A 16101-nucleotide genomic window follows, 5' to 3' on the forward strand; every position below is an offset into this window, starting at 1 on the left:
AAAAAAATGTCTTCAGTTAATTTATTTGATAGACCTTCAGGTCCAGTAAGTGTCCTCTTCAGTGCTTCGGATCATATACAATTTATCAATCCTTTCTTACAACAGCGTCCTTTGATCGAGTTCAGAGCAGGTAAAATGACAAAGGAAGGAAATACAGTGAAAGCTGATCCAAGAAAAGGTAAAATAGCCTTGATTGTTGATCCCGAAGATGGTCTTGTACATTTCCAATGGAGAGATAGAAGTGATAAAGTAATTGAGGTTGGTAGTAATATTTTCAATCCCGTTTGTTGATTCAATGCTTTCCTCTTTGAATATCATTTTGTGTGTCTTACAAAAATTGATGATGTATTATTATGGCACATGATCTACCTTGATTTATCAATACTAAAAGGATTCTATTGTATTTCAAGGAGATGTTACTTTCTCTAGAATTAAGAAAGTAACTGATGGAAGAGTTTACTTGTTGAAATTTACATCAGGAAGAGAACTTTTCTATTGGATGCAAGAACCAAAAACCGATAAAGACGATGAATACGAAAGAAAGATCAATGAATATATAGAAAATCCACCAATGGAAGGAGGAATGATTGATGAAGACATACCTCTTCAACAATCTACAACCACACCCTCGGAGACATCAACACAACCACAACAAAACGCTGTTCAACTGGATCAATTGTCAAGAATTATTCAAGGAATTAATCCAGCAACAGCTCCTAGTAGTGGACAGACACAAACCTCTGCAACTCCATCTCAACAACAGTCTTCATCATCTCAACAATCTCAAGGCTCACAAGAAGGTACGTAACACAACACCACACACTATCAACACACAACACACAAATATGTGTCAACAAAAAAGCCTCTCTTCAAGAATTATTGAGAAATTTCCAAGAACATCAACGTGAAAAAAAGCAAACCATTGCACTGGAACATGTCATTCAATCCGATGCCATCAATGAAATCATCAAAAAGCATCCATCAATTTTAAATAGAAATGAGCTCTTTTCCAATCTTCCTGAGGGTGACAATGACAGAACCGCACAATCATTGTTAAGCCATATTAGAAGTCCTCAATTTCGTCAAACATTGGATGTTTTCAGCAGTGCAATGAGTACAGGTCAATTGAGTGGGTTGATGAGAGATTTTGGTTTAGATCCATCTGTGGCAGATCCATTCAGCGGAGGAGGTTAGTTGACACATATCATTTCTCAATAAGTAATTCAATTTATTATTTTTGTTTCAAAAATTACTAACCAAAGGTCTTTTATCATTCCTAACTGCTTTAGCCAAGAAAGAAGAAGAAAAGAAAGAAGGTGATAAAATGGAGGATGAGAATCAAGAAGGAAAACAATAATCCCGCCTTGGTTTACATTCAAAATAAATCAAAAAAAAATGTCCCAAAAACTTCATTTGCAAGGAATTACAGACAATGTCAAACTGGCAAGAGAACATGCCCTTCTTGGTAATTACTCAGTCTCTCTCGCTTACTATGATGGAATATCGGATCAGATTGATTCATATTTGAACGACAATCCTCTCGGAATTGATTCCAAAACTCAATGGTCTCAGCTCAAACAAAGGCTAAAACAAGAATATCAAATTATACAACACATTCAAAACGAACTGAACACATTTAGCAATGGGTTATCTCAAGGAAATAGCCAAAGTGGGGGCAACAGCTCTCGGATGAAACCCATCGCTAAATTCTTCGAAGACCCAACTGAAAAATCATCGGGCGGAGGTTGTGCATTTGTTGTAAACACCGTTGCCAATAACCCACCACCAGTGTATGACGATGGTCCATTTGGTTCTAGAGCTAAAACTCCAAGTGCCAATCAACAAAACATTTCACCTCAAGATAATTACGATCCGGATGTATGGCTTCCTCCAACTCCAGTACAAGGTGTCAGCAAACCCAAGAGATTGCAGTCAAATAACGTGGAAAAGAAAGTGGTACCTTCTAAACCCGTTAATAACAGAGTAAGTATTTCAGAAAAACCGATGAGTGACATCAATTGCAGATTGTTAATTATGTCGATAAGAAACTAAACGCAAAGTTATTAGGAAATCAGTATTCCAAAGATAACAAACAAAAGCCACCGGTTCCAAGCGTTGCATCAAAAAAATCAAAGGTAGACGACAAGGATAACATGTCCATTGATGAAGAGCAAGTACCTATTGCTGGAGATGAAAGACCCAAGTTCTCTCCAGCTTGCTCCTCAGATAAAGACCTTGTAGAAATTATTGAAAGAGAAATTTTAGATAAGCAATGTAATACACATTGGAGTGACATTGCAGGTTTGGATCAAGCGAAAGGATTATTGGAAGAGGCAGCTGTTCTTCCAATCATGATGCCAGAATTCTTTAATGGTATACGATCGCCCTATAAGGGCATCCTTTTATTTGGCCCACCCGGAACAGGAAAGGTAAGTTCCAAGAGTTTAGTGAAAACAGAGTGGTGTGCTTATATATCTACAGACCATGTTAGCAAAAGCTGTTGCCACTGAATGTAAAACCACTTTTTTCTGCGTTTCAGTTTCAGCCTTAACCTCAAAATGGAGAGGTGAATCTGAGAAATTAATTAAGTTATTATTTGAAATGGCAAGATTTTATGCCCCAAGTACGATATTTATTGACGAAATTGACGCTTTGGGAAGCAAGCGATCGGAAGGAGAGCACGAAGCAAGTAGACGAGTAAAAACCGAGTTGCTGGTTCAAATGGATGGTGTAAATAATGACAGTAACACAACCGAAGACGCCAAAAAGAAGATGGTACTTGTGCTTGGTGCTACAAACCATCCTTGGGAGCTTGATGACGCCTTAAGAAGAAGACTAGAAAAGAGAATTCACATTCCATTGCCTGACCTTGAAGGACGAAGATTAATTTTCAAATTGTATCTTGAAAAATTAATATTGGCCGATGACGTGGATGTGGAAGAACTTTCAAAATTGACAGAAGGGTACAGTCCTGCAGATATTAAGTTAATTTGCAGAGATGCAGCAATGATGGTTCTTAGAAAAGCCATAGAAAACCTTGGCAAAACTGAAATAATTTCCAAACAAGGTGAGATCAAAAATCAACCAATTACAATGAGCCACTTCTTAGAGACCTTGAAGAACGTGAGCTCTTCAGTTGGAACTGCAGAATTAGACAGATACAAAAAGTGGATGGAAGAGTATGGATCCAAATAAACAAATTACGTATTTTCAAACGGTTTCTCTTTTATTATCGCTTTGAAGCAAATCTTTTGCAATATTCTGTCAGGAAATCCACTGTTCCATAATCCCCGTACGGCTTTGAATGGTGGGTCGTCTGATGAAAAGGTTTCGACTTTATATTCACCTGAGGTTGATATGTTGAACCATACGTTGTCTTCCCTATTGCTATTTTGCTTTCCTTGTTTTGTGCTTGTTTGGTTATGGGTTGTTTGGAGTCTTTGATCTTCTTTTCTTGTTCAAGAGATGAACACTTGGACCGTGCTGAGCTGGGTTGAAAGCTATTTTCATCTAAGACAGAAGTAAACGCTGGCTCAACCACCCCACCACTAGCAGTCGCACAGGTTGTCGCTTTCCAAGCTGGTTCAGTTTTTACATACTGAGACAGTGTTTTAGAGTTAGGTCTTGCAAAATAAGTCTTTGAAGTGGGAAGGTTTGTACCCTGCGTTGGTAGGTAAGCGTAAGGCTTTTTTGTGTTGAAATTGCGGTCATGCATTTTCGCCAGATGTGATGTAGATGGCCTAGATGTCAATGGAGAATTATTATTAAAAGTGCTATTCTTGACATTTCTTCTTTGAAATGAGAGGTTTTGAATTGCTGGTGCTGATTTCGGTCGTTCTCCTTGCTGTGAACTTGTCTTATTGTTTTGCCATTTCTCTGCAGCCACTTCATACACTGGTTTACTCTTTTTCTGGTCCAGTAAATGAGGTGTTGACTCTAAAAACACGCTTTGCTCATGAGACATGGGTTGAATATGTTTTCTAAAGCTAGTTAATGCAGACATTACATTTTTGAATACATTCATATCCGCTTGACAGGTTTGGGAATGATTTTTAAAATAGGATGCAACACATTTGATTGCTTTTTCTGACAAAACACCATGACCGTAACTGCTCGCCACATAGAAATATCGATCGACTTCGCTCTCTGCTTTAAACGGATTATTTTGTGTTTCTAAGTGTTGATAGTGGTCTCCTAACCGTTTGAAGAGTGCATGGAATTCTTTTCGCTCTGTTTCTGTTGCTTGTTCTTTCAGCCATGCGCTCACCCCTCGCAAAGAACGATCATCAAATAATTTCGAGTAAGAACTAGATTGTAGTTTGTTGGATGTGCTTCGATACTTTTTAAGAATAAATTCCTTTCGGTATTCCTTGTGAGCATCAAAAGAAGGATCGAAATACGGCGTGTAATGGCCTCCGAACGTCATTGTGAAAGAAGAATTTCAATTGATAAAGTTATTTTTTTTGAAAAAAAATTATGTACTGGATAACCGATAAATAAACGGTAAAAAAAGGCGGGGTAAATTTTAGGGGTTCCATCACCAAAATTCAGAGTCAAAGTGAGCTCAATAACCCTTTGAACATGACACAGAGTAGAGACACGTCGAGTAATGCAACAATTCTTTTCTTTTCTCAACATGTTCATAATGTAGCTTGAATTGTTTCAACGCTTGTTCTTCCGTCTTGAAGCCATACAACGCTCCATACCAACTCATTGAAATAGCTCCTGTGGTATCAGAATCACCACCGTGAAGAGCGCCTCTCAATAGTACTTGTTCGTAAATGGATGAAGAGTTCTTTTTCGAGAATTCAATGGATGATAGTAAAGCACTAGGTCAGTAATATAATTAACGAAAATTTGTGTTTTCAACAAATTCCCAAGATAGGCTATCACTTACTCATAGGCTACAATAATTGAATCATCACCCGAACTTCCTGCCCATCCAGAATGTGAATAGGATTTATAAAAGGCATCTCTTTCTTTGACTCCATACTTGGAAGGAAATTGCATGGCATGGTTATCAAGTTCAGAAGAATTTGAATTTCCTTTCAAAGCAGCATTCTCGGAGAACTCTGCAATACCCCTCTCCTTTAAATACTTTATGAACTTGTCTTCGAATGATTTCAAATCCTCACTAATGACTTTCCAATCTCTTTTAGAAATTTCCTTCAAGTAATATTTACATTTTGGAAGAATTTGATTCATGAACAAGTATCCCCAAAGTTTTGGATTAATTTTCTTGATAGCAAATGAGGTGAATAATGCACTCAATAACGCTCCCATGAATCCAACACTATGGTTATGAGTTAATCTTCCACTCTCTATGGCAATGGCAATTAGCAAATCCAAATGATTCATAAATCGTAAACCTATACTCATGGCTCTCATCTTTAGAATGTTCAAAGTGATTGAAAGTTAAAGTTTAAATACTTACGGATCCACCACATCCACCCCCTTTTGCATTGTAAGGAAGGGTGTTCCATGGATGTTTCCTCGTTTGCTTTATGAAATATATACTTTCTCGACATGTTTTTCCAGGAGATCTTCCGTTCATATCTTTCCAGCAAGTGACATACTCTGTGACCATGCATGTCATAATGTTATTGACGACAGTCATGAAATGTGGAGAATCAACCGTAATTTGATCCACTGTTGAAATATCTGATGATTGACAAAGACTTTTCATTGTGGCTAAATGAAAGATTGTGTCATCGGACACTTTCCAAGTTTTTGTATCAATTTTGCTGAGCCCACCCATTTCTTTGAGCTCTTTATGAATATTTTCACCTAAATCAAATGCGCCTTGTTTCCCCAATCTTCGGAATGAAAAACGTACCAACAAAATTGAATTCCCACACTCCGTTTCTATAGCCAATGGCATCACCCACTGCAGTTAACAAGCAAGAGGCTTCAAACCGATCTTTTAAATCGTTGTCTGCTATAGGTTCAAGCATTTTATTAAATCATAGAATTACAAATTGAGCGAGAGATCTTAGTCCGTTTTTTCATTATTATCTCGCTCTTCATCGTCTCCTTCGTCCTTTTTATTAGGGTTGTGCCTTAACAGATAGGAGGCAAGGTACTGTATTGGATCTTCTGGTCGTTCTCTTACCACACTGGCTAATCCTTGCAGTAAAATTGGAACCACAGTTTGATCGAGATAGGCTCGTACAGGAAGAGCATTATAATTCGTTTTGGCATGTACTTTTTCTTTGGTTTGTTCCAAGGTAGCAGCGCTAGGAGTAAAATCTGCTAACAAATTATCTTGTTTATCTATGAATTGTAGTCATGATGATCGGTCCGAATTCTTGAACACTGTTCATGTATTCGTATGCTTACCTGTGGACATGATGACGAAATATTGTGTTTGGAAAAAGTAAATTTTTGGCGCGTTTATTCCATCTTCTGTTTCTTGGGTTGTTGTTCTTGCAGAAGGCAGGAATTTGATTCTGAATCAGTCTCATCAATAGATTCTGCAGTCTCTTGATTCTCTGATGGTAGGGATGGTGTAGTCGCGAACTCGTTCTTTCTCTTCTTTGTATTCAAAACTTGTCTCTTGTGATGTTCTTCCACATATTTCACAATTGCATTTCCAAATTTACTCCAACCCTTATCTCCAATGGTATCTAATTCTCTCTTTAAATTCTCTTCTGACAATTCTAAACCTCTCAAATCAATCTTACTCAATGCTGCATCTACCAGAGTTTTATGTTTATCACCAAATGTTTCCCAATGAACATCTTCAACATCACTTGGTTTGACCTTGTAAATGAAATTTCGATCCACACATTGTAAATTCTTATTTAACAAGTACAAGACATTTCCTTCAGTAATGAAATGATTGTATTCATAACGATGAGGTAATTGATGTTGTGCTCTAAATTCCTCATTCAATTTGAGATTGTACTCTTGTAGTGATTTGATATGATTCACAAGTTGATGGTAATGATTGTTGTATTCATAGAGATGATTGATCATGAGAGGAGTTGTAGTAGTGGTAGTGGTAGTACTCGTGGTAGTACTCGTGGTAGTACTTGTGGTAGTTGTAGTAGTGGTAGTAGTGGCATGATTACCATTACTTCCAGAGACTTGATCCTTGGAGGGATCGCTCATTATAATAGAATACGGAAGATTATTATCTGGTATGTGAGAGTTGTTCAAACAACATGTAGGATCATTCGTTGTTGTATTCATAGTAGTAGGATCATTCAAAGTAGTTGATTTCTCAATGGAATTTTCTGAATGTAATCCAATACATGGTCGAATAGAACCATCATGATACAAGAATAAGAGTGGTTTCAATTCAATATCAAAATCATACTTGACTAAATGAGGTTCTTCAAAACCACATAATTCACATGAAATGGAATTGATTTGATCATTCTCAATGAAATGTTTGAAATAAATATCTTTCATGGAGGAAAGAATTGTATTTCTAATCTTTAGTGGTGGTCTACTCAAAGTATCATTCCTCGTATCTTGTTCACTGCTACTAGTAGTACTTTTCTCTTCAAACAACAACAACATGTTTAACTTTTTCAAACTCTTGACAGTCAAATCAAAAAATTGGATGGAATATTTTTCATTGTTTTCAACAATGGGTGCACCCTTAGTTTTAGCACTAATAAATAATTCACCCTCATTGTTTCTATACTTGTATAAAACAATATTGGAACCATTCCATTTCTTCATAAAGCAGTAATAGAACAATCCTTTCATTGATTTGAAATGAGATTCAGGTAAGAGGGACATTCCCTTTTGCTTTTTTTGTTTTTTGGGATACAAGTAATTTAAATTGGGAATGTTATAAACTATATTTGGAGTATTTAAATCAATATTATTGATATTGTCAATGATCATTGACCCATTAAATTTTCCATGTTTAGTAATAATATAGCCTTTGATAATATTTAAAGTATTAAATGGATCTCTACATTCAAAATATTTCAAATCTCTATCAATATTTGAAATTGAAAATGTTTTGTTGAGAATTTCCATAGTTTTAGTGTTTGAAATTTTTAATGATCCAGAATGTCGTTGTTTGTTCCTTTCCGATGATGATGACTCGGAAGAAGGTTGTGAAGACATTTTTTTTTGCCACAGTTCCGAACCAGTGCAACTCTGAAACCAACTTCAATATTGCAACAACACATGGAACCTTGATAGTGCTAGTTTCATACGTTATAATATAAATACAAATGGCTTTCTAACTATACACTAACTAACCAAATACTCTGTTTCGTTGAAGTGGTATTTTCAAATTTCTAAAATTAAAAAAAAATGAAACGAAAATTCGAACACTCTTCCGCTCCATCAAACAGCAGCAACAAACATGTCAAATTCTCATCAGTAACAACAACATCAAGTCATGATCATGTCGAGAACACCACACAGCATGCTGATGAGTCCAAACACACTCTTCAATCCATTCGTGAGGCTAAATCTCTCCGAACGATCAAACAATTGCAAGGCTTTGAACATACCACATCCATTCTCGGACAAGTCAATGAAACGGGAAGTGGATTAGAAGGTGAAGAAGGAAATTTAAATCAAGAACGTTTTATTGATGAAGAAAATAATAATACAGTGATGGAACCTTTTCATTTAGAAGCAGAACGAATGGAAGGAATATTTAAAGATAAACAAACCAAAGCAGAAGAACAACGAAAAAAAAAGAAAAAATTACAACAACGATCAATTAACAAAGTCATTAGAAAAAATGAAAGTGATGAAGAGGATAGTGATGATAATGAAGAGACAGATGTGTGGGCAGATGATTTGGAAGAAATGAACCCATCCTTATCCAAAAAACAAGTTCTTTCGAATGAAAAAGAGGAAGAACATACAACACTTCCTGAATTAACACTCTCTGAATGTCATCAATATATTGTAGATCATCTTGTAGATCGAAAAGAGACAATTTCTAAGGCATTACAACGATTGAAAAAATCACCTAGTACTAGGAATGAAGAGGAGGATGCGTCAAAAGTATACAATGAATTAATCAAAATTGCAAATATTTTAATTACCCATTACAATATTTATGATATTTATGACAAAAAAAGAGAATCGTTTCAAAAAAGAGTGAAATGGGAATATCGAGTTAAAGATACCAATGAAATTCATGGTCCATTCTCAACAAGTGACATGATAGCATGGATTGAACATGGAATGTTAACCAACGATAATGTACAAGTAAGAATATTCTGTGGTGAAAGTGATGATTTTTTAGAATTGAATTCTGTGGATTTTACAAAATATGAATAATACCATGGTGGTTCATTTGTATGTGTACATATATTCTCTCGAGATATAAATCTACACAAACGCAATCTACAAATATAATGTAAAAGAGTAATAAAAATCCAAAAAAGAATGCCAATCGTCGAATAAAGCCTTGAAATTCTTCTTGTTCAGAAGGAGGTGGATGAATACGACTTGTTGTTGTGCCATTCCCAAACTAGCACCACCTCCAGTACTGGTGGTACCACTACTACTACTGTATTGAATATCAAAAAATGGAAAGAATCGAAATGCATCAGCAAATAAGAATGATGATCCAGTAGTGCCACTGCTTGCATGAATTCCTCCACCTATTGGACTTCCAAATCCCAATCCTCCTCCCATTCCAAAGAAATTACCTCCTCCAAATATATTTCCCATATTATGAAATGGATTATAATTTGGATTTGGTGTTGTTCTAGAATCTGTATATTGTGCACGAGGTCTTGAAGGAACACCATCACTATTTTGAAATGTCTGATTTTCATTAGAATCACTTCTCGTGTTACTACTACTTCCTCTACCATAAATAGGAATTATTTTATCTTGTTGAATACCTGCTTTACAAACAGGACATTGTAAATTTTGAGTAGAATGACTTTGCATCCATCTATAAAGACATGACCAACAATATAAATGTCCGCATTGAGTAATGACTGGTTCATTGGCTGTATCAAAACAAATATTACAAGACCACATGGAATCTGAATCATGAGATGTGTTTGGATTGGAATTAGGCTGCTGCTGTACATGGGAAGTGTTGTTATCAGTAGTCGTGTTGCTAGTGGAATCAATATGAGAAGGAGGTGTGGTTGTATGGTCCGTGTGATGATGATTTACATTTACTTGTACTTGTTGGTGTATGCTCGTAGTGTTGCTTGTATTAGTTTCTTCATCGGAAACATAATCTGATATAATTGGATCCTCATTGGATCTTTCCAATGTCATCATGGAATTAGGTATGGGTGTTGTGGTTGGATTCTCCTCTGTGGTCGGACCGGATGATGATGATAGCGTTGTCGCTTCCGATTCGGGCAGTGATGGTGGTAGGGATAAACGTCGCATTTTTTTTATGTTTATTGTTTAAAGAGAAAACTGGTTGAAGAATCTTCGAAGCAAAGCCTTAACACGTGTTTTATAAACAAGTGCATGTCACACAAGTGTTTCCAAGAACTAGTGATTAAATGCTCCATTCTGACTAGTAGTACTACTCCTTAATACTCGAGTATTTTAGATATATATAGATATATATAGATATTGTCTAACGATCATTCCTCTTCTCAATAATATTCTTATTCTTTTCATGAATATATTTCGCCATATAATGACTAGTTCGATATTGATTCAATGACAATACATGCTGTACATAATTATAAGGTGAAGAATAATAGGACATTCCAAGTAAAATCTTGTCTTCATACACTCTCTTAATATCAAATAATAATTGATGAGTATTTGTATCTTTACAAAATAATTGTGAGAGTATTGAATAGCCTTGTTGGGATGCTTTTTTCCATAAAGATTCATTCGTATAGAGAGAGTGAGCATGGGAAATGAATTCATTGAGAGAATGTGCAATGAGTCCACCCCAGTGAGTGTGGATGTGACCATGATGACATGATTTGTTGTTATGATGATGATGATCATGATGGTCATGATTAACATTTTCACTCCACATGTTCATTTCATCATTTTCGTCAATATTCATTCCTTCATATCCAATGAGTGTTGAAACACATGGTAATCCATACATCCATCCATCTGCAATTTTACCCTTTGAAGAATCAATATGATGATGAGTAATTTAGAATCAATATGATGAGAATATCAACCATTTAAAAAGAAGAATTCATCATGATCAAATCAACATTATTATTATTATTGAAAGTATAACCATAAATATCACCATTCATATCCATAAATATCACCATTCATATCCATATATATATATATATTGATATTCATTCATTACAAATCAAATTGCAATTCACTTACCTTAATTCCAGCACCAGCTCTCAACATGGCCAAATTCACTCGATACTTGAACATTTCATTTAAATTCATCATTTTACCTTTCACATAAAAATTCAATGATTTAGATGTGAGTGAATGAATACACGATGAATCTAAATAGGCTCCATAGATATGACATTCAGTAGTTGGTAATTTGGAATGAATGAATGGCCATACATGATATCTTAAATAATTGATAGAATCCTTATTGGGTGGATGATTTCCATTTCCAATACTCATAAAATGTTTACGTGAATGAAAAGAAGTGTCATGATAAAATTCATTACTAACATTGCAATTAGTGTCATTATGATCATGTTGTGTATTATTACTACAAGTATTACTATTACTATTCATAGTATCACCACAATTACTACTGATACTATTAGTACTAGAACTACTTCTAGAATTGTTATCACTACCATGACTGCTGCTAGTACTAGTACATCCACCCAAGATACTACCATGACCAGTAGTATGAACACCACCATCACCACAACCACCACTTGAAGATGGTGTAGAATAAAAGAATGAAGCCATTGCAATCTTTTGTTTTGGAATTCCATAATCATGTAATAAATATTTAAATTCATCTCTGCTCACAATTAAAGATAAATCACTTCGATAAATCGATGATAATTCTCTTAATAATAATTCATTAGTGGCATTGGGTTTGTTTATGGACACAAATGGTTCTTGCTGTTGTTGTTGATATTGTTGTTGATGATATTGTTGTTGATGATTGGAATGAAATGTCGACATACGATTGGAATGATCATTCCTTAATTGTTCCATTCTAAAATTTCTTAAACTTCTCAAATCTTGAGTATCTGTTATAAATAGAGTATGATGATGAGGCTCTAATAATTCTCTAGCTCTAAAACTATAAATCTCTTCACTAATCATTGTATCAAATATACATATATTTAATATAGGATGATGATGATTAGTAGGGATGGTAGTGGTTGTATCATGTGTTGTACGACAATGAATATATTCTTTTAAAAATTCATCCATACTTGATAAATCATTGCTTTCAATGGTTTTTAATTTAAATGATGTAAATTGATCTCTAAAATCATGATAAAATTGTTGAGCTTGAATAGTATGAATGGATTGTGGTGAAATAAAAGTGACATGAAGTGATGTATGAGGAAGAGTCTGAGAATCATTTGTATCCTTCTTGAAATCATTCTCACAGTAATGAATGTCATTTGTTTTTTTCAAATTCATTTTTTGATGAAATTCATGAATTAAATCTCGTGTAGGATGATTTAAATAATAAGGTAATTGTTTGAATGATTCTAATAATTGATAAATTCGAACAGAACTTGCAGTTGCTGATAATTCTGGAAATCTCATTGCAAAATATAAAATATGAATGGTTGAGAGTTTTGATGATGAAGGTGAGGATGTATGTACTCGTGATGAATTATTCTCAAAAGAAGTGAAATCATGTTGAAGACTTGTAGAATAATTTGATGTAATTTCCACTCTGTTCATTGTTCGGTTGTAAATAAATTGATGTGTGTTCTTCGTCGTCAAATAGATTCGGTTCCGAATGGATGTCGAATGTTGTACAACACGAGTGGCCATGATCATGCTCTTCCTGCCGTGTATGACAAGCATTTTTAAACCAAACACTGGTTGTCATTGGATTCATGTTCCTTGTTCTGAGTCTTGTCGCAATCCTACTTGAATGTTCTTGAAGAAGAGTTTTCTTCAAAAAAAATGCTTCCAAACAACGATGGAGACTCAACAACAACAACCACGGTGATGGAAGATTCTCAAGAAACCTCATCTTCCAATGCTAGTAGTAGTACTTTGAATTCTACTGAATCGTTATTTTCCACTCTTCCAATTTCACCTTCATTGGTGGGATGGACTGAACCTGCCACACTCCAAGAAAAGAGATCACTCTATGCGTGTGGTGATGATTATGTTACATTGGATCAATTAGAATTATATCCATCGTATGCTGAAAAGAATCAACTTCAACAACCAACCATTGAAGGTATTAAGAAAATCTTTTCTTCCTATCGAGTCAAAGAATATCCAATTTTATCTCAATTCAATGCTGAACATGATGCAATCAAGAAGGGTTATTATGAATACAATGAAGAAATTAATAAGAAGATTTCTTTTTTTAGAGGAGATGTTTCTCAATTAGAAATTGATGCTGTGGTCAATGCTGCAAATGAATCCTTGTTAGGTGGAGGTGGTATTGATGGAGGTGAGTTGTTGTTGTAGTTATCATGAATTGTGGTAGAGTATAGTATATGGATGTATGGACATTGTGTTGGGGAATGACATTTTCTTCACACATGTGTTGGAATGGAATATTTGATGACTTCACACATGTGAATGATTCATGATGACACCAACATTTGCTGATCATGACATGATTCATGATGACACCAACATTTGCTGATCATGAAATGATCCATTGGTGGTCATAACAGCTATTCATAGAGCTGCTGGTGGTATTTTAAGAAAATACAATGCTCTTCTTCATGGATGTGATACAGGTTGTACAAAGATTTCACCAGGATTTAAATTACCAGCTAAATATATTCTTCATACAGGTGAGTGAGTGTATGATACGAGATTTATGTAGGAATTGGAGATGTACAATGATTATTGATTTGTTTATTATTATTGATTTTATGATTGTATTGGATCATTGATTCCATCATTATTATAATAATATTGACATTGTATTCGTTGATCCCATGTATTGAAATTTATAATGAATTCATATTGATACTACTACTCTCTCACACACTCACACACTCGCACACTCTCACACACTCACTCTCTACAGTGGGTCCAGTTGGAGAGAATCCTCAAAAATTAATTAGTGCCTATACCACATGTCTTGAATTAGTTGAACAATATCATATTAAGAGTGTTGCATTTTGTGGTATTAGTACTGGAATTTTTGGTTATCCATTGGACAAGGCAACAATTATTGCCATGCATACGGTACGACAATGGATGGAAATTCATCATGAAAAAGTGGATCGAATTATTTTCAGTAAGTATTAGATTTGGTATGATATTGGAATATTAATGATGATGATCATTCATTGTGTTTACATTCGGAATGTGTTTATGTGATATTATCATCATGATTGAACTTCTATATTTCATAGTTACTTTTTTAAAGAAGGAAGTCGACATGTACAACACTGTAGCTCCCTATTTCTTCCCTTTCAAGCCATTACAATAAAGATTGAGTATGATCATACTTTCGCTCCTTCTATTGAGCTTCGAACCACATGACTCAATCTCCTTTTAGAGACTGGTCGCTCCCACACCTTGTTATTGATTGTGATGAAATTTGAAAAACGTTTCAACACAAACACTCAAAAAAATTATAACCTTGTTCACACAGTACCCTCATCATCATCGTCGTCGTCGCGTCTGATATTATTTCAAATGTCTGATCAACAACAACAACCCCAACAACAACCAGGAACAGTTGTCTATGCTCAACAACCTATTGGTGTACAACAACAAGGACAACCAGGAGTACTAGTTCAACAACAACAACAACAACCCATGATGATGATGGCCTATCCACCACAACAACAACAACCAGGAGGAGTACAACAACCTGTCTATATTCAACAACAACAACCAGGAGGAGTACAACCAGGTGTAGTTTATGTACAACAACAACAACCAGGAGGAGTACAACAACCTATCTATGTGCAACAACAACAACCAGGTGGTGGTGTCTATGTTCCACCTCAATCACAAGTTGTGGTTACCATGCCATCAAGTGGTGGTGGTAGTGGTTCCTTACTTGATCAAATCTTTGCTCCAAATCATAAAGTTAAAGTCAAACAAAGAATTGAACCTTTTGAATTATTGACTGGATTTGAAACTGAGAATCGTTATGATATTCATTTTGAGAATGGTTATGAAGCTGTAGCATTGGAAGAATCTGATTGTTGTGCACGACAATATTGTGGTCCAAGAAGACCATTCAAGGTTGGTTGTGAAATATTTCAATGAAATGTGTGTGTGACACTTATTCTTTCACAATGTTGAAATTGAAATGAATTGATTGAATTGATTGAATTTATTGAATTTGAAATGAATTTGAAATGAATTTATTGAAAAACTCACCACCATGGATTTGAATTTAAATGATGATGATGATGTATATTGAATTTAAATCACAATGTCACACAATCATAGATTCACATTGCTTTAAAAGGAAATGGACAAGAATTTATTACTCTTGATCGACCATGGTGTTGGATGTTCCATGAAGTCAATGTATTTGAAACTGCTACGAATACTGCTTTGGGTAAAGTTGAATTGAGATGTTCATTCTTCTCTCGTGAATTGAATATATTTGATGCAAGTGGTGCAAAGATTTTTGATATTGTTTCACCATGTTGTGAATGTTGGACGTTTTATATTGAAAAGAATGGACAACGTGTTGGTGAAATTAGGAAAAAGTGGAGTGGATTCTTGAAAGAAGCTTTTACTGATGCTGTAAGTATTTTGATGCAATGGATACTTGTTGTTGTGAATGATGTGTGTGTTGATAATTATTATGTGTGTCATTCATGATGGTCCATTCACACACAATGAATTGTTTCATGAATGATTGATATACTTCAATGATTGGTATTTATCATTAGGATAATTTTGGTATTGAATTCCCAACAAGTGCAACCACTAAGGAAAAGGCAATTCTTCTTGGAGCCTTATTCTTGATTGATTTCTTGTACTTTGAAGAAAGCGCAAACAATAACAACAATCGCCGTGCTTATTGGTAATTGATTA

The 16101-nt window shown here is 35.0% G+C and overlaps 11 protein-coding genes across 11 annotated transcripts; 5 read left to right on the plus strand and 6 right to left on the minus strand.

The window, feature by feature from the left end:
- Nucleotides 1–6: 6 nt before the first annotated feature.
- Nucleotides 7–1357, plus strand: C9374_006737 (uncharacterized protein; the record flags this gene model as incomplete). The annotated part of the gene is made up of 5 exons (XM_044696630.1): nt 7–45; nt 106–258; nt 392–800; nt 863–1189; nt 1263–1357. 5 exons carry the CDS (start codon nt 7–9, stop codon nt 1355–1357), a joined length of 1023 nt encoding a protein of 340 aa, XP_044546882.1.
- Nucleotides 1358–1395: 38 nt separating this feature from the next.
- On the plus strand, nt 1396–3195 carry C9374_006738 (uncharacterized protein; the record flags this gene model as incomplete). Its single annotated transcript, XM_044696631.1, has 3 exons — nt 1396–1983; nt 2046–2429; nt 2482–3195. 3 exons carry the CDS (start codon nt 1396–1398, stop codon nt 3193–3195), a joined length of 1686 nt encoding a protein of 561 aa, XP_044546883.1.
- Nucleotides 3196–3229: 34 nt separating this feature from the next.
- Nucleotides 3230–4426, minus strand: C9374_006739 (uncharacterized protein; the record flags this gene model as incomplete). The annotated part of the gene is made up of 1 exon (XM_044696632.1): nt 3230–4426. One exon carries the CDS (start codon nt 4424–4426, stop codon nt 3230–3232), a length of 1197 nt encoding a protein of 398 aa, XP_044546884.1.
- A 138-nt stretch (nt 4427–4564) lies between these two features.
- C9374_006740 (uncharacterized protein) lies at nt 4565–5954 on the minus strand (the record flags this gene model as incomplete). Its single annotated transcript, XM_044696634.1, has 3 exons — nt 4565–4829; nt 4898–5388; nt 5435–5686. The coding sequence occupies 3 exons, from the start codon at nt 5684–5686 to the stop codon at nt 4565–4567; spliced, it is 1008 nt and encodes a 335-aa protein (XP_044546885.1).
- Nucleotides 5955–5992: 38 nt separating this feature from the next.
- On the minus strand, nt 5993–6349 carry C9374_006741 (uncharacterized protein; the record flags this gene model as incomplete). The annotated part of the gene is made up of 2 exons (XM_044696635.1): nt 5993–6273; nt 6340–6349. The coding sequence occupies 2 exons, from the start codon at nt 6347–6349 to the stop codon at nt 5993–5995; spliced, it is 291 nt and encodes a 96-aa protein (XP_044546886.1).
- A 44-nt stretch (nt 6350–6393) lies between these two features.
- On the minus strand, nt 6394–8088 carry C9374_006742 (uncharacterized protein; the record flags this gene model as incomplete). The annotated part of the gene is made up of 1 exon (XM_044696636.1): nt 6394–8088. The coding sequence occupies one exon, from the start codon at nt 8086–8088 to the stop codon at nt 6394–6396; it is 1695 nt and encodes a 564-aa protein (XP_044546887.1).
- A 192-nt stretch (nt 8089–8280) lies between these two features.
- Nucleotides 8281–9267, plus strand: C9374_006743 (uncharacterized protein; the record flags this gene model as incomplete). The annotated part of the gene is made up of 1 exon (XM_044696637.1): nt 8281–9267. The coding sequence occupies one exon, from the start codon at nt 8281–8283 to the stop codon at nt 9265–9267; it is 987 nt and encodes a 328-aa protein (XP_044546888.1).
- Nucleotides 9268–9333: 66 nt separating this feature from the next.
- On the minus strand, nt 9334–10347 carry C9374_006744 (uncharacterized protein; the record flags this gene model as incomplete). The annotated part of the gene is made up of 1 exon (XM_044696638.1): nt 9334–10347. One exon carries the CDS (start codon nt 10345–10347, stop codon nt 9334–9336), a length of 1014 nt encoding a protein of 337 aa, XP_044546889.1.
- Nucleotides 10348–10543: 196 nt separating this feature from the next.
- C9374_006745 (uncharacterized protein) lies at nt 10544–12798 on the minus strand (the record flags this gene model as incomplete). The annotated part of the gene is made up of 2 exons (XM_044696639.1): nt 10544–11056; nt 11278–12798. The coding sequence occupies 2 exons, from the start codon at nt 12796–12798 to the stop codon at nt 10544–10546; spliced, it is 2034 nt and encodes a 677-aa protein (XP_044546890.1).
- Nucleotides 12799–13026: 228 nt separating this feature from the next.
- Nucleotides 13027–14527, plus strand: C9374_006746 (uncharacterized protein; the record flags this gene model as incomplete). The annotated part of the gene is made up of 4 exons (XM_044696640.1): nt 13027–13528; nt 13758–13880; nt 14120–14332; nt 14451–14527. 4 exons carry the CDS (start codon nt 13027–13029, stop codon nt 14525–14527), a joined length of 915 nt encoding a protein of 304 aa, XP_044546891.1.
- A 209-nt stretch (nt 14528–14736) lies between these two features.
- Nucleotides 14737–16094, plus strand: C9374_006747 (uncharacterized protein; the record flags this gene model as incomplete). Its single annotated transcript, XM_044696641.1, has 3 exons — nt 14737–15294; nt 15505–15807; nt 15957–16094. 3 exons carry the CDS (start codon nt 14737–14739, stop codon nt 16092–16094), a joined length of 999 nt encoding a protein of 332 aa, XP_044546892.1.
- Between the last annotated feature and the right edge of the window lie 7 nt (nt 16095–16101).

This window comes from Naegleria lovaniensis (genome assembly GCF_003324165.1).
Source record: "Naegleria lovaniensis strain ATCC 30569 chromosome Unknown tig028, whole genome shotgun sequence".
NCBI lineage: Eukaryota > Heterolobosea > Eutetramitea > Acrasida > Naegleriidae > Naegleria > Naegleria lovaniensis.